Source organism: Triturus cristatus, chromosome 8 (genome assembly GCF_964204655.1).
Source record: "Triturus cristatus chromosome 8, aTriCri1.1, whole genome shotgun sequence".
Lineage (NCBI taxonomy): Eukaryota > Metazoa > Chordata > Amphibia > Caudata > Salamandridae > Triturus > Triturus cristatus.
In genome coordinates this window covers 90562420-90587668 of record NC_140591.1, presented here as the reverse complement: position 1 = coordinate 90587668, position 25249 = coordinate 90562420, and the positions used below count along the sequence as shown (strand labels likewise).

The 25249-nt window shown below is 50.8% G+C and overlaps 1 protein-coding gene across 2 annotated transcripts in view; it reads right to left on the bottom strand.

Moving 5' to 3' along the window:
- The window catches only part of NAA50 (N-alpha-acetyltransferase 50, NatE catalytic subunit), a 165327-nt gene that overhangs the window by 10767 nt on the left and 129311 nt on the right, over positions 1-25249 (bottom strand). For both annotated transcript variants that reach the window (XM_085621088.1, XM_085621089.1), the window contains exon 4: positions 24631-24697. In XM_085621088.1, coding sequence (XP_085477214.1) covers positions 24631-24697 — 67 coding nt within the window. The remainder of the gene's footprint in view (positions 1-24630; positions 24698-25249) is intronic.

The window sequence follows — 25249 nt, the reverse complement described above, 5'->3', positions numbered from 1 at the left end:
ATAGGAACCTAAAAACGGTGCTCAAGTTGTGAGCAATTCTAGGCTTAAAGGTAAACTTGATCAGAAGTCAACTGACTTTTATAGTCTATGCCCAGAAGAAAGCAACTTTCTTTGGACCATAAGATTGCAAAAATAAACACACAGCATATTCATCTAAAATGTTTTGAAGAAACATCAGTGACGTCATAGTAGTCATTTACAATGACCCAAAGCTAACAAAATGCTCTAGGGAACACCACTTGGCTTTATAATTAATGACAGACACAAACGAACATGATAAATAGGATTAAACTCAAAAAGAAAAAGGCACCAAAGCATGCGAACTCTTAACATCACTGGAGAATAGCGTATTGGAGGGAATGCTCCAAATAGCCCTTTCCTGAAGTATTGGAACCAAGCTGTCAAACTGAAAGACCCAAGATTGTGATGTAGTAGTGTCTCAGTTGTGTCTGGAGGAGTTTGGGATGCTTTTGGAATCATAATGCCAGACATGCAGCCAGCCTCCGTAAACCACAACACCAGTACTTGGAAGGTCATGCCAGGTAAATGAAAAATAAGGGAACTGTGATCCACTTCCACCTACCTCAGTACCACGAGGATTAGGAGAAAGAAAATATATATATATACATACACATCGGCAAAGGTTTTCTACCATCTCATTGAAAAGGCATTGCCCTTGGTACCGTTTTGCCAGTACCAGCTAGTGTAGTACTGGCGTCTCTTGTGCTGGAATTTGGTGAAAAGGTGTTGGTGGAGCTCCATATCTTAGCAGTCTGCCCTACATATTTAAAAGTTGTGTCCAATTTATATTGTATAACATATGCATTGTGAAATTGTACTGTTGTATTCTGAATCCCAGTTCGTTGGTTTTTGTTCCTGTGTGTAACCTTCCACATGTGCAAAGTGGATGTGAAGATTTACTTTATATGGTGTGTTAGATGATAGTAGTATGTGGATGGTGTGAGTGATGTTTGGTATGAGTTCGTATGGATGAGGAGTTTAAGTATCTATAGGGGGATGTTAAATACAGCTGTGAGTCTTATTTAATACTCTCAAATGTTTAGTCCTAATTGAAATTATAGCCATAAGAAATTTGAAATGTATTTTTGAATAGTTTTGTATTAAATGCACAAATTTATGTAAGGGTATTGTGTTCATAATTGATAGATTGATCAAATTGGGAACGATTATCCCAGGTTGAGGTGAGATATTCACTTGAGTCTTTTTGGACAGGATAGTACCTTTGTAGCTTGCATGTCCTACAGAGCGCGCCTGCTTGGTCATTCTGACAACCTAAAAGACGATCCACCGCAACATCCACTTGGTTGGAGAGGGCCTAGTCCCACAGCAGTTGTACAGCTTAGTAGAAAAAGCAGAAGCTTGTTCTCACTTACTTAGTGACGTCAAGGTTGGATTATCTACTGTGATAAGAACCCCCTGTCATTCCAAGCTCAGGAGTAGCCTCAGTCTTAATGCTTGTGGCTCTAGATGATCTGCAGAGTCCTTTTCATATTCAAGCAAAGACTACTGGCAGTTATACAGAGGATTATCTACCTTGAATTGGTTTTCTTTACTGCCTTACCATTCTTTGTTCCTTTGCGTGATTGTGGGATGCAAATGAGGGAACATTTCTTCTTTCGAGGAAGGATGTGGAGCAAAGAATGCCAAAATGGCGATAGAATGCCTGACATGGAATGGAGTCAACATTGGACAGGAATGCTGCTTTCGTCCGCAGCACCAGTTTGTCCTGAAAAAATGTGGTATATAGTCGTTGAATTAACAGTGCTTGCAACTCTTTCATGCAACACTATGAGAAAGAGGATTTTCAGAACCACAAGAGGCAAAGGACAGCTGTGCATTTTAAGAACAGCAGTTCTAGCTACCAAGAGGCACACCAGGCCATAATATTAGGAGGGAGGTCAAAAGCAGTCAGCTGTTGCTGCTCAAAATCTACACATGGTGATGTAATTGTGCCTGCCCAAATGAAGGGCAACAGAAATCCTTCAGAAGCGGAAGCTTCATCAGGGGCACAGAGGCTCATGCCCACAAGTTTCAGGTCCCAATTAGTTGACTTTGGCCCAGTCACTCCTCATCTTCAGAACTTTGGGCAGAAGAGGTCGAAGCAGGAAAGCATACCCAAGTCCTAAGCTCTACTCTAAGCAGAATGCATAGTAGGGAAAGTCCCCTTGGAAACTCCAATGTGCAAAAGCTTGGTCACTGCACGTTCTTGGTGATGGCAACAAAAAGAACCAATGAGGGTTCTCCCCACTACTGGAAGACATCCTGTGCCACCTTAGTGTAATTAGCAAGGCTAACAGATTGTCCACCCTGGTGGTCAAAGATACCGCCAGGTGGTTGGTTACCAGCAGATGTCAGGGAGGCTCAACCACCATCAGAGCCAGAGTCTCTTGACACAGGAACCAGGACCTCACTCCACCCAGTTTGGTGCAATGTCATGGTGGTGGCAGGGTTGTCGGCCAGAACCTCAACCAGCCTCCCTTGATTGACAGGAGGCAGGCCTTTAGCGCCAAGCGAATTGCCTGCAAATACAACATGTGGAGGAGGGTTTCTGCTAAAGATCTGAGTCCTCTGATTTCCACCCCTCCCAGATGGAAACCCTCCAACCCATCAATGATGCATCCATTAACTCTGCGTGGGGTAGGGAGAGGGGTCTGCCATCAGTTTAACTTTGGTCAAACAGCCACCATTGCAGGTCTTTCGTAGTCTACGTCATAACCTGGATGGAATTCGATGCTGTACCCACTGATACTTCAGATCCCAATGCAAAGTCTGCATATGCCATCTGGGGTGTTCCACAAGTAGGATGGAGGAGGCAAGAAGGGGAAGAACCCTTAGATTAGCAGTCATGAGACCCAAAATAGAGGATAAAACATCTGGATCATAGTGCAAATGTCCTGGACCCGCTGAGCCGGTAACGAAGATCGAGAGTGTACTGTATGCAAAACAGCTCTGATGAATGGCAACCTCTGGGAGTCCGGTTTGATTTTAGCACGTTGATCGAGAACCACAAAGATGTGATGAGGTTGGCTGCCACCTGAAGGTGATCTACGACTGACTGAGACTAGCAGATCTTCAGCAACCAGGCATGGAGCTCTGGGAAGACTGGTGTCCCAATCTCCAAAGATGTACTGCGACCATGGGTATCACTTTTGTTAACACCTGCGGGGCTCTGGTGAGGCCAAAGGTGAGCACAAAAAAGTGATAATGCTTGTGGCCCACCATGAACCAATGGTAATGCCTGTGGGAATGCAGGATTGAGACGCAGAAATAGGCATTCAGATGTGATGCTCTACCTGCGGAGGTAATATCTTATCCTGCCTCGAACATGTGCCACCAAAGGTAAGCTAAATTAGTCTGTTGGCAGTGGCGGAAGGGGCAAGGTACTGATCATTACCTTACCAATGTGGGCCCGGGTGAGGTTGGCTGGATCACTGACCCATGCTACAAAATGTCTAGGGGATGGATGGAGAGTTTGTTGGTGCAGAGGTGGAACTTGGCAGTGTTGTACAAAGTCTCTTCTGAAGCCTTGAAAAGGGAAAACCTGCAGTGTATACTGCCACACAGGCAACAAGAGGTTGGGGGGAGCACAGTGTGGACCTGCTCCCTTTGAAGAGCTCCAAGATTGGAGTATGGCATTGAAGAGGCGGGTGCCATTAGACTGCATGTCGATCACTAATGCCGGCACATCACTAGTGAAACCTGTGCATTTCATCCACGTGCGACACTGAAGCACTACACTGGCACCAACTGCCCTGCTCAAGCAGACTGTGGTGTCCAGCCCAGAGTGGAGAACATATTTCAAAGTCTTGACCATTCTATATAATCTGCATAAGATTGTAGAAGATTTTCATAGACCGTGGCAAAATCTCACTGACCAGGTCCCATAACATATGCAAATAGGGTCCAAGGAAGCAACTAGCATTCACTGAGCAGAGGGTAAAAGTGGCAGAAGAACTCTACGTTCCAAATGCCCGCATTCATTTGGATTGCCTTTCTGTAGGTGTAAGAGGGAATGAATGTGGGTTTAGCCTGGTAGTCTACACCGGGATCACTAGGTTGTCAGGCATAGGATGCTGGAGAAGAAAAGGCAAGTCTTCATGTTTGTTTTACTGGCTGACTTGTGAGCAAGAGCCCAGATAGACCCAAGTGTCCATTAGTGTTTTAGTAAGAGCTTCATTAAAAAAAAAGGAAGGAGCGGTTCTGTGGCAGTCTGGCCAGGTTGTAGGACTTCCATATTCTTTACTTCAACCATTGGAAGCTGAAGAGCCAAAAACATAGTTTGCAGTGGTGATACATAGGGCTGAGGAGGATGGTGTGACTGGGGATGTGTCCAACCCACTGGTATCCTGAAGTTGCATAAAAAGATTTATCGCAGCAGAGATGAATTACCCCAAACCTCATTTTGGTCAGAATCCAAATTCAAAAGGAATATGCAATATTATTACAGGACCCCCAAGAGTCAAAATGGGGAAGAATTGGCTGCATTTGAGTCTGAGGGGGGCATGACTTTGGTGGAGGCTGTGATTTGCTTCAGAGTCATAAAGAATTATTTGTTCCTCCTATGGCATCAGAGTTGACTGATTGGGGGACCAGGGTTGGTCTCGGCACAAGGTGCAAATTTGGGATGGGAGTGTGCTGTGAAGTTAGGGGGGTGAACCCGGAAATGGGGTCAAAAGTCAGAGCGTTACGAACAGATGCTGAGGCCTCCTCAGATTCATGTGGCCTGACGGCACGCCAGAGGCATCCGGAAGGGTGCCAAACGTAAAACATGGTCTCTTTGAAGGCCTTGAATTGTTGCTGTGTAGCCAATGAGCCTTCGAATTCCTACAGGATCAGGATACGTTATGGGATCGGCTCCGCAGTAGGAGACAGATAAAGACAATGATGTCCACGTGACTCCTCAAGGAAGATTGAGTGTGATGCTTCAACGTAGGTTTTTGTCTCAGACTTCACTGATAACCGATTTTGAAGGATCTTTCCTGAGAATGTGTTTGAGTTCTTGATTTCAACTGAGACAAGCCCTTTCGCTACCACCCAGACTGTTCAGCAACAGAGCTTGGCTCTGTGGTCTTGGCTGGCCTTTGAATTTATCGTGGCACAGTTCCCAAAAGACTTGGAGTCAGGCGACAAACCCAGGAAGCAGAGACAAACCTGGTGTGGTGGGGAGGGTGGGGGGCCTGCCAGACATCGGTTAGTGACAGTCCCTGCTGAGTTTAAATCCTATAGTCTTTGAAGGGGACATATCTCTTCCACAGGGAGAAACTTTAGGCAAAGAAATCCTGCAAAACGACAGAACAGTTAAGGGTGTGAGCTTCAGATCCATGTCCGACATCACAGAAGTATTTCTTACCCTGTAAACATCCATTTGTAGCGTGTTGTGCTGTAGATTAACATGCTATGCATACGCCTGCCATCTAATGTGGGGCCTGCACTCTGCAAACAGTTTTTCCTCAAGGAATTTTTATGTTACTTCTGCCCCTGGAGGATTGCGCATGTTCAACTGCTCCTTTGTTAGATAATGATTTTTTTCCCCATGCCATTTACAGTGAGGCTATAGTCTGCTAAGTTAGCATTTGCTGTTGAACATGCTGTATTTGTGTGTATTCTGCTCACCATCTAAAACGTGCCAGGGAGTCGGGAGTGTGCATGTGAATCTGCAGCACCACATGCTAGGAATAGATGGTTGCATGATCAGTAAAAATACTCCATTCGTAGCATATGTTGGCTGCAGTACCACGCCCGTTGTGGCTTTAGGCATGAGATGGTGCACTTATTTGAAATGCTTGAAGGACTGTTTGTCCAAATAGAGCTTGTTGTCTTGCTTGAATATCCACACAATGTTTTGTAAATGTGGGTGTGCCCATGTTGCTGCTTTGCAAATGTAATCGAGAGGGATAGTCCCTAAAAAGGTTATGGTTGCTCATTTCTTCCTTATAGAATGAGCCCTTGGCGTAGTTAGGTTTGCTTCAGCATAACAAATTTGGATACATTTCACAATCCATCTTGCTATTCCTGACTTTGAAATAGTCTTTCCTTTACGTGGATTTGAAAACTAAAGAAATAGTTGTGTTTTCCTGGAAGGTTTTGTAAGTTCCAAGTAGTACAGAAGTGCCCATTTAATATAAAGTGTACAGAAACCCTTCATAGAGATTTTATAGCTACAAGGAAGGCCACCTTCCATGTTAATAATTGCATTTGACAATTACGAAGTGGTTCAAATGGTGGCCCCATGAGTCGTGTGAGGACAATGTTCAGGTTTCACACAGGTACTGGAGGTGTATGCAGTGGAATGACTAGTTTTAATCCTTCATGAGGAAAAGCAACTAGTGCTTACTGTTTTGTAGGTATGCAGTAATGGCTGCTAAATTAAGGCATATTGAGGTATATGCTAAATGTGCCATTTGTAGGTGTAACAGGTAACAGATTAGTAGTTCAAAAATTGGGGACGAAGGGTTGATGTTATAGAATGTACAGAAGTGGATGAAACATTTCAATTTTGCTGCATAGCAAGCCCTGTGGTCGGCCTTCTGGCCTACTTTAGAATAATCATGCATTCTGGAGGTAGATTTGGGTATCCAAACTATGACCTAATGAGTCAGATTGAAAGATTGAGCTGCTGTGTATTTGGATGCCTTTTTTTTACTTTGTCTTTTATAAGCAAATCAACAATAAAATCACATAAGCAGTTACATTAGTCTTAGGTGTTCAATATACATTCCGGCGACAACAGTTCTGTCTCCATTTTCAATATGCACTTCTAGCTCTGCGCTAATAGCACCCTAGTCCTTGCAGCCTTCTTCAGACCTGTCACACCTCTCCAATGTCACTGGGGTAGCCCAGTCTCCTAACAGTTCCCCCCCCCTCCTCCCCCCCGAGAGCCATCTCTACATACATACTCTTATGCAATTGATTACGACATTACCCGCCATCTGCACCTGTCCAGGGGAGAGCCTGATGCTACCTCCACGAACACATTGCCCGTCCGGCTAACAGTGTTCCCGCCGCCCGAGCTAACCAACCCCTGTGTGCACAATCCGGGAGCCGAACTGAGAGGAAGTGGGCAGAGTCGCTATATACGTTCTGTAGGGACCCCAGATATCTTTAGGGCGCGCTACGCTGGGCAGTAGGCTAGAATAAATCTCGCTGTTTATGCTGCAAAAGGCCAAATCAGTGAGCCATGCCTGGGTTGTGGGAACCGCCCCGCTCCCCCAGCACAGCGCGATCTCTCGCTTTGCTAACAGAAAACAAATGGAAGCCAACCTCCGCGCCGACTTGGGGAAGTTGACTGTATACTCCAGCAATGCCACCTCCGGGGTAGGGATCAACGGAAGCCCAAGCATCTCACCCAGAATTGTGTATCTGTACCCAATACAAGTGTATGCGTGGACAGGACCAATTCATATGGGCAAAATCAGCGTGTGGGGCGCCGCATTTCCAGCACGTGTGTGGCCTCTTCGGGTCAATAGTATGCAGCTTTGCCGGTGTCATGTAGCTTCTCCGAAAAAACTTTGTGTAACAGCTTATGGCAACTATTTAGTGATATCTTTTGGGTGACCTTGCAGCAGGCTGACCATTGATCATCCACAATAGGACGCCCCAGGTCAGCCTCCCAATCCAAACGCAGTTTCTCGTCCCTGCAGGGAACCTGCGCTATGCACAGTTTGTACAATTTGGAAATTATATGCGCCCCAGTTTCCTTTTCAATGAGGAGAGTCAATGGCTCGAAAGATTAAGGCTCTAATGGGAATCCCCCCACCTCAGATCTTGCTGTTAAATATAGCCGGTTGAGAAGAAATTTGTCCATGAAAGTGGCGTCCTGGAAGCGCGCCTCCTCCGAGACTGAGAATATGTGCCCGCCCGGGTACAAATCACCCATCTTGGGGATTTCAAATTTAGTCAACGTGCGTTGCACGATCCTTTCGCTGGTTACGAGAAGCCATCGTGCATTTGGCAACGGGAGAGCAGAGGAATATAACGTGGATTGATCCATGTAGCGTAGGAGCCTGTTCCAGGGCCAGCTAGTGGTCGACATAGTTTGTATGTCTACCAGACTTCTGGGTTCGCCTCTAGGTAGTACCGCTGCTAAGCGGTCAGGAAGCACAAAGTCCGCTTCCGGGCGCAAGCATGGAATCCGCGCATCAGGGTGGTTACCAGGCGTATGCATGCGCGTACTGTGCGATCAGGTAGTACAGATAAACATCTGGTATGCCAAGTCTGCCTCTATCGTACGGGAGAGTGAGTATCTTCCACCGGACCCGGGGCTGCTTGCCTACCCAGACCAGTCTTACCAAATGGGATCGTAATGTGGCAAAAAAGCTTAGAGTGAGGGGTATGGGGGATATTATTAAACAGATATAAAAATTTTGGGAGCACTATCATCTTTATAATAGCGATTCTACCTGCCATGGATAAAGGCAGCCATATCCATTTATCCACCTGTGACTGTATTTGGATGTCTCACCCTGCCTCCTGCTGAGAGTGAAACAGTTTGGCTAGTTGGGTAGCTTCTCGTGTGGAACGAAGGTTAGCTCTAGCAGTGTTATGTACCATGGATGTCGAGCCCATGTGAGAGCAACTAGTATTAAGGTTACTGAAGTCTGAGTTTCCTGACAGTGTATGGAATGAGTGGGAGAGGAGGAAAAGCATAAGCCAATATCCCTGACCAGAAAATCCATAGAATGTTCCCTTTGGACAGTAGTTGAGGGTATCTGGATGCGAAGCCCTGGCATTGAGTTTTTGGCGGTGGCAAATAGGTCTAGTGTGGGGGCTCCCCACCGGTGTAACTTGTTGCAGTAATGGAGTGTGCAATTCACACAGGTGACCTTGTTTTTTTTTTTGCAAATCTGTTTTTATTGCTTTTTTTTCAAAGTATAACAAAGAAAGCATACGTGGTTCAGCAGGATACATTACACATGGAAGTATATAAACATATGCGGGTCGCCGATCCGTGTCTGGCCTAGCCAGCCAGACATCCCCACAGTTAAGAAATGTACCAGTCGCAACCTGCCCGGGGGTTGGATGCCTGTGTCTCATCAGTTCCAGTGGTGTCTCTTAAAAGGGGGCAGCAGCCACCACACATCAGCCACTTAGCCATACAAGCCAGTGTGAGCCATCCAAGCAACTTAGACATGGAGAACCAGTGAATCACAAACTGATCAAACGGAAAAAACTCAGAACAGTGGCAGCCTGAACAGTTGTACACGGAAAGTCCCCCCCCCCTTTCTCGCCCGCGACCCCCTCCCCCCCCCCCCCCCAAGCCCGCCCCCCCCAGCCCTGAGAATGCAGTTGTCTCCATATGGCCGCAGGCACCCCTGTCTACGGGTCAGAAGCATCAGGGACTATGCTATCCCATCTACGGGGCAGCTGATCGCACGCCGCCACTCGCGCAGGCACATCCATCCATCCATCTCCCCCCCCCCCCCCCCCCCCCCCTCCTGGTCTGTGCGCCCCTCCCCTTCTAGACGCCGGAGCTCAGCAAGTAATTGCTCCCAGCGGTCCGCCATAGGTTCCCTCCGCAGCCCCAGCGTCTCCTCCCTACGGATGACTGTCCCCTCCGCCCTAGCCCACGCCTGGAATGAGGAGGTCCATGCCCACGTGTGTGGCGAGTCGTGTGCCTTCCATCTCTTGGTAATGAGGCGCTTTGCAACTACGAGCCCCAGGTCCATGAATCGGGACGTTACCTTGTCTTTGGGTGGTCTCTTGAAGAGGTGCAAAATGTGCTCGGGCCAGTCAAATGGGATGTTGCGGCCCACGCTCCCATGCAGTAGCCTATTGACCTCCCTCCAATAGGCGCTCAACCCAGGACAGCTCCACAGCATGTGTAAGAACCCCGCCCCCAGCTCTCCGCACCTCGGGCAGGATGCGTCATCACGGCGAAAGTACTTATTGATCAACTCGGGGGTGAGGTAGGCCCTGTGCACTATGAACAGCTGGATTTGGCGGAACCGCATGTTTCTGGGGACTCGCACTGGGCTTTTAAGCACCCTCTCCCACTCCTTATCGGCGAATGGCCGCCCCAGGTCCCGCTCCCACTTGACGCGGAGTGGGCCCAGATCAATCGCCGCGTGCTCCCGCATCGAAGCCGCGAACCAGCGGACCAGGTGCCCGCCCCTCCCCATGACGTGCAGGTATTGCACGGTCAGGTGTTGGCGGGGCTCCGTAGTCAAGTTCCCCCATTTAGCGGTCAACCTCGCCAGGAGCGAGCGGTGTGTAAGAAACCCACCGGGCGGGAGCCCATCCTCCGACACCAAAGTCTCATATGGTATTAGCTCCCCGTCCCTATATAGGTCCCCCAGCGTGTGCACGTCGGCCTCCCACCAGCCCGCCAATGCAGAGGCCGCAAGCACCCCCCCGCCTCCGGGGGAGCCCTCCAGGGGGATGGCCGGTGCGTATGGAACGACCGCGCGAGTGAGGTACAGTGCCCTCCGGAAGCACCTGTGTGCCACAGCTAAGAGGAGCGGCAGCGGCCCCCCAACCGCGGCCAGGGGGTGAAAGAGACCGGTCACACGTTCCAGCGAGTAGGGTGCCTCCGCCGCTGCTGTGTCGTCCCTGCCTCGATCAGCCAACCACCGTGCTACCCATTGCAGCTGGGCGGCCAGGTAGTAGTGCTCAAAGCAAGGAGCCGCCAGACCACCTCTGTCCGTCAGCAAATATAGTTTTGCGAGCGCAAGCCTGTGTCTCCCGGTTCTCTAAACAAAATCCCGCAACATCCTAGTGAGCGTACCGAAAAAGGCGGGGGGGAACATACGTCGGCAGGTTAACAAAGAAGTACAGGAGGCGGGGGAGCATAACCATTTTGGCGAGTGCCACTCTGCCCGTGGTCGTCAGGGGGAGCGTGCTCCAAAAACGCACCTGCGACCGGAGCGCCGTGACCGCCCTTCCCAGGTTGCCATCAAAGAAGTCAGTCGGGCAGCGGTATATTTGCAACCCCAGGTACCGAAAGGTGCCCTCCCGCCACTGAACTGGCGTGCCGTGCAGGCGGTAACCCGGGTTCTCCGTTTCTGCGCTGAAAGCGTATAGGCAAGGTTTGCCTGCATTGACGCGGAGCCCCGAGACGGTGGCAAAAGTCTGCAGCAACTGGGCCAACTGTTCCGGGATGCACCCCACATCCTTGACGTATACCAACAGGTCATCGGCATAGAGCGACACTTGATGAACCGCGTCCCCCAGCGGTATACCATCTCCCAGGGTCATCCGCATGGCCGCCGCCAGGGGCTCCATCGCCAGGGCGAACAGCAGTGGGGACAGAGGGCATCCCTGCCGGGTGCCCCGGCCCACCGGCACCGCCTCCGAGACATAGGGGCCCAGCCGGACACGAACCGTGGGGTTCCTGTAGAGCAGGTCGACCATTTGGAGGAATTCCCCGTCCAGTCCGTACTGCAACAATACCGTGGACAGGTAGCCCCATTCCAGGCAATCGAACGCCTTCTCCAAATCTAGAAGAAGGCACCCCGCTCTGGGCCACCTGTGCACGGCCTCGCTAGCCACCCGGAAGTATCTCCGAAGGTTCAATGACGTGGACCTCGCAGGGACAAACCCGTTTTGGTCCGGATGCACCAGGTGAGGAACCACTGGTGCCAGCCGGTCCGCCAGAGCCTTTGCTAGGATTTTGTAATCCATGTTGAGCATTGCCAGGGGTCGGTAGGAGCCCAGGGATGTGCTGTCACGATCCGGCTTAGGCAGAGAAACCAGGAACGCCTCCCGCATGGAGGGTGGGAGCGTCCCGTCCTCCAGCGCCTTACTGTAGAGTGCTCGCAGCAGCGGCACTAAAGATTCGCGGTAAGCCTTGTAGTACTCCGCGGGCAGCCTGTCCGGCCCCGGCGTTTTTCCCGACGCCATGGACTGTATCGCCTCCCCAATTTCCTCTAGGGAAAGGGGGCCACCGAGCGCTGCGTTGTGTTCCCTGGAGGCCACCGGTAGGTGGACGGAAGCCATAAACTCCCCAAGGAGGTGTCGAGGACCCGTCCCCCTGGCCGTGTACAGTCGCCTGTAATGAGCCGTGAAGGCCCGGTGTATTTCGTGCTGCGTGTACACCACCACCCCTTCTTCCGTGCGGATCGCCCCGACCGGGTCACGACGGTCGTCCTGGCGGATCAACCAGGTCAGCAGGCGGCCTGCCCTGTCCGCTCTAGCGTGCGTTCTGGCCGTGTGCGCTGCGTAGTTGTGGCAACGGAGCCGCTCCAAGAGCTCCGCGTGTTTCCCACGGAGGTCCTCCAGGCTACGGGAGTACCTACCCCCTCCTTCTCCCTCCCTCTCATACTGCAGGAGTTCGTCCTCCAGGCGCGCCAAGGAGTCGGACAGGGTCTTACGTATGTTCCACTGGGCCCCCAGGCAGTGCCCCCGAACGGCCACCTTATGGGCGTCCCATTCCACCAAGGCGCTACCCGCCGTCCCCTCATTGGTGTCAAAGTATTCCAGCACAGCCGTGCCAAGAGAAGAGCGGAACTCCGGGTCCTCCAGCGCGCTCGGCTGGAGTCGCCAGGTAGGCACAGGCGGGCGATCCGCCACCCAGCCAATCCTAAACCACAAGGGGTTATGGTCAGAGTGTGTCCGCCCCAGGTACTCAGACTGCTCGATAAGCGGGAGCAAGGACCGGGAGCCCACGATCCTATCCAGCCGTACGTGTAGGTCATGAACTGCCGAATAGTAAGAGTATATCCTGTCCTGAGGGTGTAGTATGCGCCACAGGTCCAGCAGCGACCAGTGTGTGAGCCAGTCTCCCAGCGCCCGGGCACCGGACTCTGCCGTCGTTGCACGGAGGGGAGGGAAGGATCTATATAACTGGACATCCAGCACCATGTTGAAGTCCCCCCCTAACATCCAGGGGAGCCCAGCATAAGGATGTAGAAGCTGTGTCAAGTACACCAAAAAGGAGGCCTGATCTACGTTAGGCGCGTAGAGTGAGCCCAGCAACATCTCCTGCCCATTCAGCTTCCCTCGCACAAGCGTGTATCTGCCTTCCCTGTCCACCACCACCTCCTTGCAGTCGAAGGGGACGCCTGCACGCACCCAGATCATCGTGCCCCGTGCGTGCGCCGAGTAAACAGTGCCATAAGTCCGCCCCCTCCAGCGCCTGGAGAGTCTGCCTAGCTCCGTCTGGGTCATATGCGTCTCCTGCATGAGTGCAATCCCAACGGAATGTCGCTGTAAGTAGGAAAAGATGGAGTACCGCTTGGACGGCGTGTGCATGCCCCGTATATTCCAGGTCACAATGTTGGTGTGCGCCATTGCGAAGCCAGTCGAGCAAGCCGGGCCAGGGGCAAAGCGTCAGCGCCGGGGGAGGAAGGCGGGCCACAGTGCGGAGGGAGCATGTTAATGCGCTGCCATACAAACAATATAACTACTATGAACAAGTTAACAAATGGGGCGTATTCCCAACGGGGCATCCGTCCAAACTTCTGAGTTGCTAAGCAAGATTAGGCTATGGCAGGGTGGTGCCTAATGGGGTTCGCGCGAGTGTAACTACGCTTTAGTGGCGGTTCCCTTCCCCTATCGCCGCTGATAGAAGGAGGGGCAGCATCGTGGCAAGGACCAAACTGCCGCGCAGACCCAGCGCAAGGCGCAACGGTGGGAGCCCGCGGCTGCGACATCTAGTGGGACGTGCCATGCGCCACCCCCCTCCCCCCCCCACAAGGCCAGTCGCTCCCCGCGCCTGTCCCCCTGTCCCCCGCCCCCCCCAAACCGGGCTTAGGGTCCCCAGGGTCACCCAGCGCGGCGCCACTGCAAGTACTCTGCACCATCTAACCTGCATGGTCCCCACCCAGTCCGCAACACTGCAACAGCTGATCACACCATTAGGTCGGCAGTTTGTGGGGTCACCACGGGCAAGAGCAAGTCTTCCGAGACCACAGTGGACGGGGACGACGCCCCACTCGTGCCCGGGGCGCTGTGCGCACCAGTCTCCATTCGCCCACTGGCAGGCGATGCCCCAAGCGTCGCCACCGCCTCAAGTGCCTCCTGCCGTTCCATCCGCATTCTTTCTGGACTAGGCGCCACTCGTCCCGGATGCACTAGCTGCCGTGCCCCGTTGCGCCCCCGTCTTCTGGATCGTCGCTTAGGGCGGCCTTCACTGTCCGGACCATCGGGTCTCGCCCCCGTCCACTGCCCCGTCTCCTCCAGCCAGTCCCACACGTCCGCCGGGGAGTCGAAGAAGCGGGCCCCCTCTTTCGCCACCACTCGGAGGCGGGCCGGGAACAGCAGGGAGTAGGGTAGCGCCAGCTCCCGGAGCTGCCTCTTCACTGCCATGTAGTTGCTTCTTCGCCGCTGCACGGCTGCAGTGTAGTCCGGGAACAGCATGACTCGGCTGCTGCCCACCGTCAGGTCGCCAGACTTCCTGATTTCACTCAGAACTGCATCCCTGTCCCGGTAGTTGAGAAGCCTGAAGAGGAACGGCCGGGGCCGAGCCCCCGGCTTGGGCTTCTGCGCCGGCACCCTGTGTGCCCGTTCCACCACGAAGTGCTGGGACAGTACCCCTTGGGGCAGGAGAGCACGCAGCCAGGTCTCCACATAGCGCTCCGGGTGCCTACCCTCCACTCCTTCCGGAAGGCCCACTGCGCGGATGTTGTTGCGCCGGGAGCGCCCTTCCGCATCGTCCACCCGGTCTTCAAGGGCATGGACCCGGTCCAGCACATCCTGCAATGCCGCGCTGTGGCTCTGGACAAGAGGCGGAAGCTCCTGGAGCGTTTGGTCGTGAGCCGCTACCCTCTCGGCCAGTTTGCGATGGTCAGCATGAAGGAGGGTGAAGTCCGATGCGACCTTGTCTATCCTTGTTTCAAGGGACTCCCGTGTCTGGTCCAGGGTGGTGCTGAGTTTCTCCACCGCCGCGAGCATGGTGTCCATTTTGGCGGAGAGGGCCGCCGTTTGCGGCTCCGCACCTCACTCCGAGCGCCCCTGCGGGGGGTCCAGGCTCCCAGCGCGCAGCTGTCCCTGCTGCGATTTGTCTCGAAGCCGGCCCATTGCGTACTGCTGGGCGGACGGCATTCACGATTCGGCCCCAGGCGTCGCGGCCACAGCCAGGCGTGGGCTCTCCGGACCCACCGACACGTCGCCCGGCGCGGCCGCCGGGGTCCTCCTCGGGCTCCGAGGTCGCAGTCGCCAGGCCACGAACAACCGGGAGGAGGACAGAGAGCACCCCACAGTCCGCTCAGACAACAGGCTCCAAAGGGAAACACACCAGCAAGGCTTCCCCGCCCAGGTGGGGCGCTCGGGACCTGTCACCCCTCACTCCTCAGGGCACCGCACCACAGCACTTGTCCCTGGCGCGTCCTCCGGTCTAGGCCCTCTCCAGTCTTGCCAGGTACACCCGACCGGTGCCCGCTAGCAGACCGCTGCACCCCTCGACGCACTCTGCCTTCGCCGTCTTCGTGCCCACTGGGGCGTGAGTCAGTCCAGTCCCATCAGCCAGTCCCACGGGTGGGGTCCCACTCCCGCGATCTCCACTCCCCAGCTCACCGGCTCATGGGGGGGGCCCCAGATTGCTCCGCTGTGTGCCGGTCGGCGACCCCCGCAGCGTCCAGCGGGCCAGGCGCATCCACAGCCGCACCCAAGATGGCGCCTCCGACGAAATGGCGTCCGCCCCTGTTTATGCCCGGCCTCAGGTTCAGCAGCGGCCGCCCGCGCGCGGCCTCCGGGCTCGCTGTACCCCTCACCGCCCGGCGTCCCTCAATGTGCACCGGCTCTAGGCCACTCCAGTCCAGGCTCCTGCGCCCACGTCTTGCCTCAGGCGCGACCGTGGATCACCCCCCGGCGCCAAGGCCTTCCGCACCTCACATCGGGCTCACATTCATCAGGGTCTCTTCGTCCGCATGGGCCACAGTCCCACGATGCCCCGTCTCCAGTCGCCTCGCAGGGTGCAGCAGGCCTCCAGCAGGCAGTCTTGGGCACCGCCTCGTGCCGCCTCCTCTGGGCCCCTCACAATGCCCCAGCACCCGGCAGGGGTCCCGTCAGGTCGCGTCCCCAGGCGCCGGCAGTTTGCAGCCTGCAGGTCTCTCCGCTCCGAGGCACCGTCACAGGGCCTCCGTCGAGTGCCAGCGCGGGCTCCAGCGGCCGGCCCCTCCTCGCAGGCCGCCGCGCGCGTCCCCGTCTCCCGAGCCGCCCTGGGCCCCGGCGCTATGAAATCACCGCCCGCTGGGCTGCGCGGACTCCTCGCGGTCTCCTCTCTCTGGACCCGCGTCTGGCCGCCACGTCCTGTCCCATCACAGGATCGCCGTCAGGATCATCAGGGGATTACGGTCGGAGCCTCAGCAGCTCGCGTCCGCCATGTTGCCCGGTTGGCCACGCCCCCCCACAGGTGACCTTGTTGCTGGTCTTGCTAAGCAGGTCTGCAATGGAGTTTATGCCCTGGTATCTATTGCACCAGGTGGAAGATTTAGTGTTTGTTTTCCCATTTCCATATGGTCGGCGCTAGTTGTAACAGTTGTATGGAATAGTCCCTCTACCCACCCCTGTGTAAGAACGTAATACACTGCAGTCATTTTCTGTTCGTAGCAGGACCTTTTTTACTGTAATGTTTGTTAGCAACGCTTTGAGAGTCTTATAGATGGCTAGCACCTCCAGCATGTTCATGTGCATTGTCAATTGCTGGTTTGGGTCCTTGAGGAGTTTTCCCTTCAGTATGTTTGAGGTGTTCCACCATTGTAGTGCCTGATGGGTCTTGGGTGAAACTAACACAAGATCTTCCATGTTCCCCTCTGCTTGTGACCACTGTGATGCTAAACACTTTGAGGTCTCATGTGTAGAAGTGCATGTGCCACTATCGCTATGCATGATGCCATCATCCCTAGTAAGTGCATCAGTTTACTGACTGATAGACGACGATGTGGCTGAAAAAGACCCACTTGGATCTGGAGATGGAGAACCCTTTGCAGATTGGGGTAAGCTGTTCCAGATACAGAATGGAGTATCACTCCTAGGTATGGTTATACCTGGAGCGATTGGAGATGCAACTTTATGGCTTTGATAATGAAGTCCAATTGGTGTAGTAAGTTGATCGTGTTATGAGTGTTTGACATTTGGCTTGGATTCCTGATCAACCAATCATCTAGCTAGGGGAAGACATGCAAGCTTTCCCGATGTAATTTTGTTGCTACTACCGCTAAGCATTTTGTGAACACCATTGGGGTTGTTATCCCACCCTCCACCCCCATGGTAGCACCTTGACTGATAATGACATCCACTTACCACAAACGGTAGGTATTTGCAGTGCGCCGGGTGGACTGGAAATGTGAAAGTAAGCGTCCTTCAGGTCTAATGCAGTCACGAAGTCGCCCTTTTGTTGTAGTAGTATATTTTGCAATGTGACCATATGGAAGTGTTCGTATCGTATGTAGGGACTGAGTGCGCAAGTCCAGAATGGGCCATAGTGAGCAGTCTGTCTTTGGTATGAGGAACCAAAGGGAGTAGACTTCTTTGTTTTGATGTTTAAGTGGGACTACTTCTATGGCCCCTTTTAGTAGTAATGCTTATTACTTCTGCCTTTAGCAGATGTAGATGTTGTGGCTTTAATACCTGCCATTGTGGCGTGATATTTGGAGGCTGTTGAGTTAGTTCTAGGCAACATACCTGCCTGATTATTTGTAGTACCCATTGGTCTGATGTGATGTTTAGCCACAACTGGTGGAATTGCCCTAGTCTTCCCCTAACAGGTGTTTAGTGCTCAGAGGTAGAGTGTGGGCAAGTCATTTACTTGATGGTGTAGCTGTGCCGTTGTTGAGGCCACCTCTGTCACTGCCCCTGTTCTTGTAGCCTTCCCAATCGTAACCACACCCTTGCTGGCGATACTGCGGTTGCCGGCGCGGATATGTGGTATTTTCTGTGGTAGAGGCTTTTGCTGCCCATCGCCCCTGCTGCCGCCGAAAGGGCTGTTCTTGTAGTGTTATTTTTAAGGCACACATGGATTTGGCTGCGTTGGTGACCTGCTTTATTTTCTCTAGCTGTGTGTCTATAGACAGCCCAAAGAGGTGTCCCCCAATGAATGGGAGATTAAGATTGTGCTGCTGCACCTCAGGTTTGAAGCCCAGATATGTGCAGCCATGTTTGTCCACAGAGCAGGATTGATGTATTGATGCCCCTTGCAGCAGCGTAAGCTCCGTCTAGTGCACGTGACTATTACATTTGCTATCTGGCTCCCTCATTTGTGAAGGATTTGCCTCGTTTCTTGTATTAGTCTGGGTGATGTTAGATCAGTTCCTACATCTCTTCCCAGGTAGCCCAATTTTATCAGGAGAGGCGGCCACCTGAACTGGTGATCTTTCCAGTTGTTTTCATGCCATACACTTTTGCCCGATTCATCAATTTAGTTTACTTTTTGACCGGAGGCAGTGACTCCACTGGCTTTTACTGCAGCTCTCTTCCTGGCTGTGTCGACAACAGGGCTGCTGTGGGATGCCCTGCATGTAAATAGGGTCAATTGGAGACTACCTGTATTTCTTCTCTATGCGAAGTTAGGACCCGGGATTTGACTTGGTCCTTCAAGATGTCTTTGAATACATTTAAGACGGATGCAATAATTGGAAGAGATTGAATTGTGCTCTGTGCCCTAAAGTGTTTCCACTAGGAAGTCAGTTGGCTCCTCTGTAGTGTGCATGGCAAGCTTGTTGTGCTCCAAAGCTCTTTGGATGACACTGTGGTATGAGGATGTGTCATTTGGTGGCAACCTTTTAGTGGGTACTGGTGGCTCCAGGCAGGACCACATCATAATCACCACATGGGTCAGGGGTATGGTGGGTGTCCTGTGTTCCTTTGGAATCTGTATCCTGTATCTCTCCCTCCTCTTGTGGAGACAGCAAGTGTGGTTGTGGCGATTCTGGGGGGCTGAAAGTCATTGGGCTTGTGGCACTGGTTTTGGTGGCGGCTGTGGCAAATATTGTTCCTAAGCCTGTCTCTTGGCATTTCCTTTACATTTTTCCTGCATAAATGTTTGCAGTCTTTCAAAGACAATGCCTTGTTCTTCACCAGTTCTTTATGTAGGAGTCTTGTTTCTTTGGAGCAGACTGTCCTCCAAAACCTTGTGTAGCTTTGGAAGCCCAGAGGTGAGACTTTTCTTCTGTCCAGAAGATAGTTCATGTTGTTTTACAGTCCTCGCAACGGAGGTCTTTCGATTCCGAGGCACTAGAGCCTGAGCATTTCTTCAGATCAGATGATTTTCTTGTGGTCGCTGCCTGCTTGGCATCTTTCGGTATTGATGTGCCTTCTGGTGCAGACGGCTTGGTAGGTGGAGACTTGTGCTTCTGTACAGGCGCAGTGCCAGAGCCGTACACATGTTGGCCTTGTTGCCCAATTCGAATTAAGAATATTCTCGTCCCTTCTCGGCTCCAAGGCGTGCTCATGGTTCAGCCAGAGGGCTGTAGCGCACCATGGTGTGGTGGAGGCAAGTAAGATCTTTACACAGGGTCCATAGTACTCACGTAGTCTTGGTCCTTGGCCTGGAAACAGTGATCAGCCTTAGTCTATGCGTGCCCCTCAACATGCACCGGACCAGGTTTGTCACCAGAGGACAATCAGAAGCAAAATAGTGGGGGCTGGTGATAACCATCCCATCTCCTACAGGCGCACTTGCCTTGCTCTCCGCGTAGCTGTCATGCGAAAACTCCATCTCAGCCGCCAGTTCCATGGTATGTGCCAGGCGTCTATCCCCAAGGGTCCCAATTGTGGGTTTTGGTTTTTTTTAAACAATGCGCAAGCTGCACACTTCTTTGTGCTCTGGAGATGGGCACAAATTACACCCTTTGTGTGTCAGTGTGTGCTTATTTGGCCCTGCACCAAGGGCACCGTCCGAAGCGGTTCCTTTGGCCCATCACCCAGAGACAGTCATTCTGGACAGGCGGGTGTGTCCTGGGTAATCGGTCCCCAGCACCTAGGAGCGTGGGCCTCATCTACAAGATCTCCAGTTGCGGCTCGCAGCTTTTGTCTAGGAGGCTCAAACACGAATATAGCTATACTGCTCAGGAAATTGGAGGTTGTGGGCTGTATGCGGAGATAACTATCGTTGTGGGGAATAGCTTCTTAAAAACCTTTTGATAGTAGCAGTGAGTATCTCCTTGGTCATGCTGGCCGACTTAGGCATCAGAAACATTGAAGCCTCTGCAAAATGAAGAACTTTATTGTCCTAAGACCTCTGTAAAACGCTTGCTTCATTAATGTTGTTTAGAGCTGCGTTACACGAGATTCTAGCTACTTATTGAATTGTTGACTCAGTTGGCTTTCCGTTGGAAAAACCTTTGTTGACAGGGTGGGTTTTGAAAACTATCCTGAGACATTCATTGACTGAGCAGTTTTATGATTGAACCTCAACAATGGAACGGTTTATGTCGTCGATAAGGGACCTATGGAGACTAGGAAGGACCACAAACTTCCTGAAGGCCTGCTATCATTTTTCATAAAAACAACCACTATAACCAGGAGTTCACACCTTTGTTGCATACACAGAGGATCTTCAGGGTCTCCATAGAGGAGCCTGTGACCAATTTCTTAAAGGTTACAATTTCCAGTTGGTGCTTCTCCAACTTCTGTCTGGCGGTAAAGTAATGCTCTGCACTGACGCCGGCATAGGGGAGTTAGACTTTAAAGCACAAAAAACAATCCTTTCCATCACGGAGGGCTCATGCACCGATTGTGCTGCAAATATTGCGGTCTATAGGGTCATGGACTGATATAGGAGGTAAACAGATCTAACTTGTGTGGTAGTTTGTGTAGACGTCATCTTCCCCACAAAACGTACAAGGTCTGAAGAAAGTCCTGCAACGTGAAGGTGCATTAGCAATGGAGATAGTGATCCCGGGCCTCGCCCTCCATGGTACCAAAGGGATAGAACTGCTTATACGTAGCTCAGGCAAAAGGTCCTGGGAAGGGAACGGAGAGAAAAAAAAAAAACATTCCAAATTCTGCTTCTGAATTCCAAATTGAGCATTTGGATGAGATATGTGCAGTGGTCAAGGATTTGATTGTTGTACGTAGAAGTGGATAAGAGAAGGTCAGTTGGAACCTCTGAGGACTGCTGGCGCTCCAAACCTCTTCGACTCACAGGCCAGAGTTCAGGTTATTTAATAAGGTGGATTGGCAGCTTTTAGTCTATTGCAGTTTCAATATCCTATTGCTGTGTATGGATACTACTGTGCAAACAAGGCGAACAATAGCTCCCAATCTGGAGTGGGAGAATATTTCCAGCATGCAAACCTACGAAACAGCCAATGCTCCAGAGCATGTGAGATCTTGGGTCCAGGAGTGGATGGACTAGACAGGATAGTAGTTTGGGGAATCTGGAAATCCAGGATATGATGGTTAGATCAAGCGAGGGTGCCGCAATCAAGGGTGCCGCAATCAAGGGTGCCGCAATCAAGGGTAAGAGAAACTACAGATACAATGGGCAACGAGAAAAGAAAAAGATTCTTGTCCGGATTTCAGGATCCCACTTTCAACTCAACTGTGTTTAAAGCTTTAAAGGGCACAAAGGAAAAGTTTACCAAACTAAATGTTCAGCGGAGTTAATTCACTTTTGTACACAGGAGATCAGTTAGTGTGCAGAGGGAAGAATAAAAAAAAAAGGTCCTCAATCTTTAAACTCATAGCACTACAGATTCGGTAGATTTCTAGTTGCCACATATAGATAGCCTGATACTCCCACACTTGGGATGATTTCTTCATTCACTTAGCTTAAACATACAAATTTCTTACCTTTGGTAATACTTTTTTGGGTGGACACTATCTAATCGCTGATTCTTTGCACCAACAAATCACACGAAGAGCCAATAGTCCATTTGAAGGCCTTCGGAGCAAACAAAGTAAAAACGAAGTAATCTCTTGGGGTCCAAACAATGGAGTCCCTCTTTCTCTTTTGAAGGATGAGGCAGAGGAAAGAACACCGAAGGGCGATAGCCTGCCTGACATTAAACTGTTACCACTTTAGATAGAAAAGAAGCGTGGGTCCTCCGTACCAGCTTACCTGCCACTAAGGTGGTATTGTTATGGCAATGAAAAAGACAGTGTTTAGTTGGGAGACTTAATGGACAAGTGTGCATTGGCACACAAAGTAGAAACAAATTTAAATCTCACAAAGGGTTTTGGTGGAAACAAATTTGGCAAACCTTTCAAAAATGCCACCACATGACTTAAACAATGAAGGCTGATTTGGCAACAGCAAATAGAAGTGGCAAGTAGCCTTTAACAGTGCCCAAAGCAAGTCCTTGCTGGGACAGACCCAACTCTCCCTCCCCCCCAAAAAACAAAAACCACAATTTGCCATTCAGGTCAATCCGCCAGGTAATGCACCAAACAAATTTGTCCCAACGACTGATGTAACATTTTGTTGAAGGACGCCTCACTGCAAGATGACCGATATCAGGAGCAAGATCAAATAAGGTCAACTGTCACTGCTCAGTCTCCAAAAAATGCAGATTGTGCAGGCCGGCCCAGCTTCAGCATCCTGTCCTGCTGCAAGAGAAGTTCCTCCCAAAGTGGCAGCTTGACTGGAGGACAGGGCTCATGACTAGGAGTTCTAGGTATCACAAGCTCCTGGCCCAATCCAGTGTCAATTAAATGGTTTGGGCCTAATCGTTTCTGATCTTCAAAAGTTCAGTCAGGAGAGGCAACGGCATGCAGGAGTCCTGAGCGCCACTCTAGGTGGAATGAGTTTTAGAGAAAGACACCTTTGGAACTCCACTGCGCCGACACTGCAAGTCGTTGGCGGTAACGAAAAGATTTAGCATAGGCGATCTCCATTGATGAAAAACACCCTGTACCATCTGTGTGTAACTGCCATTCGTGGTCCACTAAGTATCTGCGGCAGAGTTTGTCCGCCCTGGCATTTAGAGATTCGGCCATCAAAAAAGTTACCTGGTGCTCCGGTCACTTACTGAGGTTTATAGCCTTCTGGCACAGGACCCAAGACCCCTACTTTGACCTACTTGTTGCAGTATCACACCATGGGGGTGGCATCCATGAGCACCTGCACCAGCCTTCCTCCGATGGGCAGGAAGGTGTTGATCGCCAAACTAATCACCTTTAAGAAACATGTTGACTTTCTGCCACAGACCAGATGGCCTCCCCAATACAGAAGCAGTGCACCCATTCCCACCCTCAAATCTGGCTGAGGTAAGGAGAGGGATCTATAGTGACCCAATTGCAGTCCAGCAGCCACCACTGCAAGCCTTTTGCTGGCTCCATTGAAACCTGGAAGCAATCTGATGGATTCCCCTGGAGCTATGCACAATGTAAATGTAAATGTGTTGTACTTGTTTAGCGCACTGTTACCCTAGGGTGTCCTGGCGCTGTACTCCTACCGCTGTGGAACCCATCCTGGCTTTTCCCTGTGAAATGTCCACTCCTGGGCACCCTCAAGGTGAAGCCAGGCATCCCAGCGCTGTTGGGGCCGTTGTGGAGATTAAGCAAGCTATTGCCCAGAGTTGCAGAGTGGGACCCATGATTAGAATAGGCACCGACGCGAGAATTAACAGGTCCAAGGAAATTGAGCCCAAGACCCGCCGAGGCAGGAACTGAACCCTGGTCCCAGGCCAGACCTCTGCATCATGGTCTGCCGCTCTAACCATTGAGCCACACTTCTCCACAATGGAACTATAGGTTCCCCTGCCGAGGCTGCATAGGACATTGGGTAGGTTTCAAAAGCAGGATGCAAGAGGCCATCAATCCAAGCAGCCTCAGAGTTATCCACACTAAAATACAGGACTGAGGCTGAAACATGGGTACCCTAGCCCAGTGATCCTTAATCTTTTGACTGCTGTGGATCCCAACGTAAATTTCTGGAATCCGGGGCGCCCCACTGAATTATTGGATTACAGAAACTACCACAGAGTCATTACTGGAATCGAGGACTAAGCAATTTTGATGACTTGAACCACAAAATACACAAAAATATCGTAACACATTCAACCCAATACACCAATGATGATATTTTATTTAATTCACAAACATAAAAAAAAAAATCTACATTTCGATGGGAAGGTTGGAGCTTTTCTAAATTAAACTGAGGTCACCCATCTTCCATACTATATTCTGTTTGATGCACTTGTACTGCTCACACGAACCAGTATGAGGTGGGCATCTTAATTTTTAGCCCGCCTCCCCAGACAGTCATCACAGGTCCTCGAGTCATGTTCAGATCCCAGGCACCTGTTTGCAACAGTCGCTTTTAGGCTTGAACACTTCCATTATGGGAGGAGACATCGATTGCACACGTAAAATGTAGGAAGAAAATGTAGGAGAAAAAACTTGTCAATAGATGGAATAGCTCCAGATCAGTGTTTGAAGGTGCAGAAAGAAAGGCACCAACAGCACTGTGCATCGGAGGAGCTTATAAGGCATTCTGCTGATCACTTTTGTAGTGGGACAAAGTCTGTGCAGCTCGACCCCACCTACCGGACTCAGTCTGATGCCACAAAGTGAAGAATCTGCATTTACAAGTATCTATCAGAAATAGCTACTAAATTCTGCAGAGACGCTGAAGTACTGAACTGAGAAAAAAGGGCCTTACAAACATGGATTTTTAAAAATCTAACATTTGAGTTATCACTCATTATTGCGCGATCTGAACTATTCTAAAATGTTTTCAACATTCTGCAAACACACCTAAACCTAATAATTAGTACAATATTAACTTACAAATAAATGTTGTCAAAGGTGCCATCCTTTTCACAGATGTTTAAGACATGATTCAACATTTTTGTTCCTGTAAGAAATAAGATCAGAAAAAACAACGTCATATACTACTGCTTGGGTGAACACCTGCATCAGTCACCTAAAGCAAACATTAAACTATCATAAGTTCTATTTGCATACCAGAAAAGAGAAAATAGAATTGGTTCCCGATCGAAGAACCTCACACATGGCATCAATTGACAAAACCAATTTTATAAGGGACTCAGACGTACTTCAGTAATGACTGAAATGGAGGCTATTCCAAGGTGAACAGCAAAATAATGACAAGCACAAAGTAATAGGAAATGCAAAATCCTGCTTATAAAATATATAAGAAGCTTCTGAATCAGTTCAAGCTCATTAGTTTGGATATACTACCCCAGCAGTTAATGCACTCAAAAATCAGGACACAAGTACAATACTACATAAAATTGAAAATTCCAAAGTAAATACATTTTAAGAACCTTTCGAGAAAATAGCAAAGGACCGTTTGTAAATACTCCAGACAAGTTAAAAGTTGTTTATTTTTTTTAGAAAGTGTTCACATTTAAAAAACACCCAATCATCCTCCCTATGCCAGCCT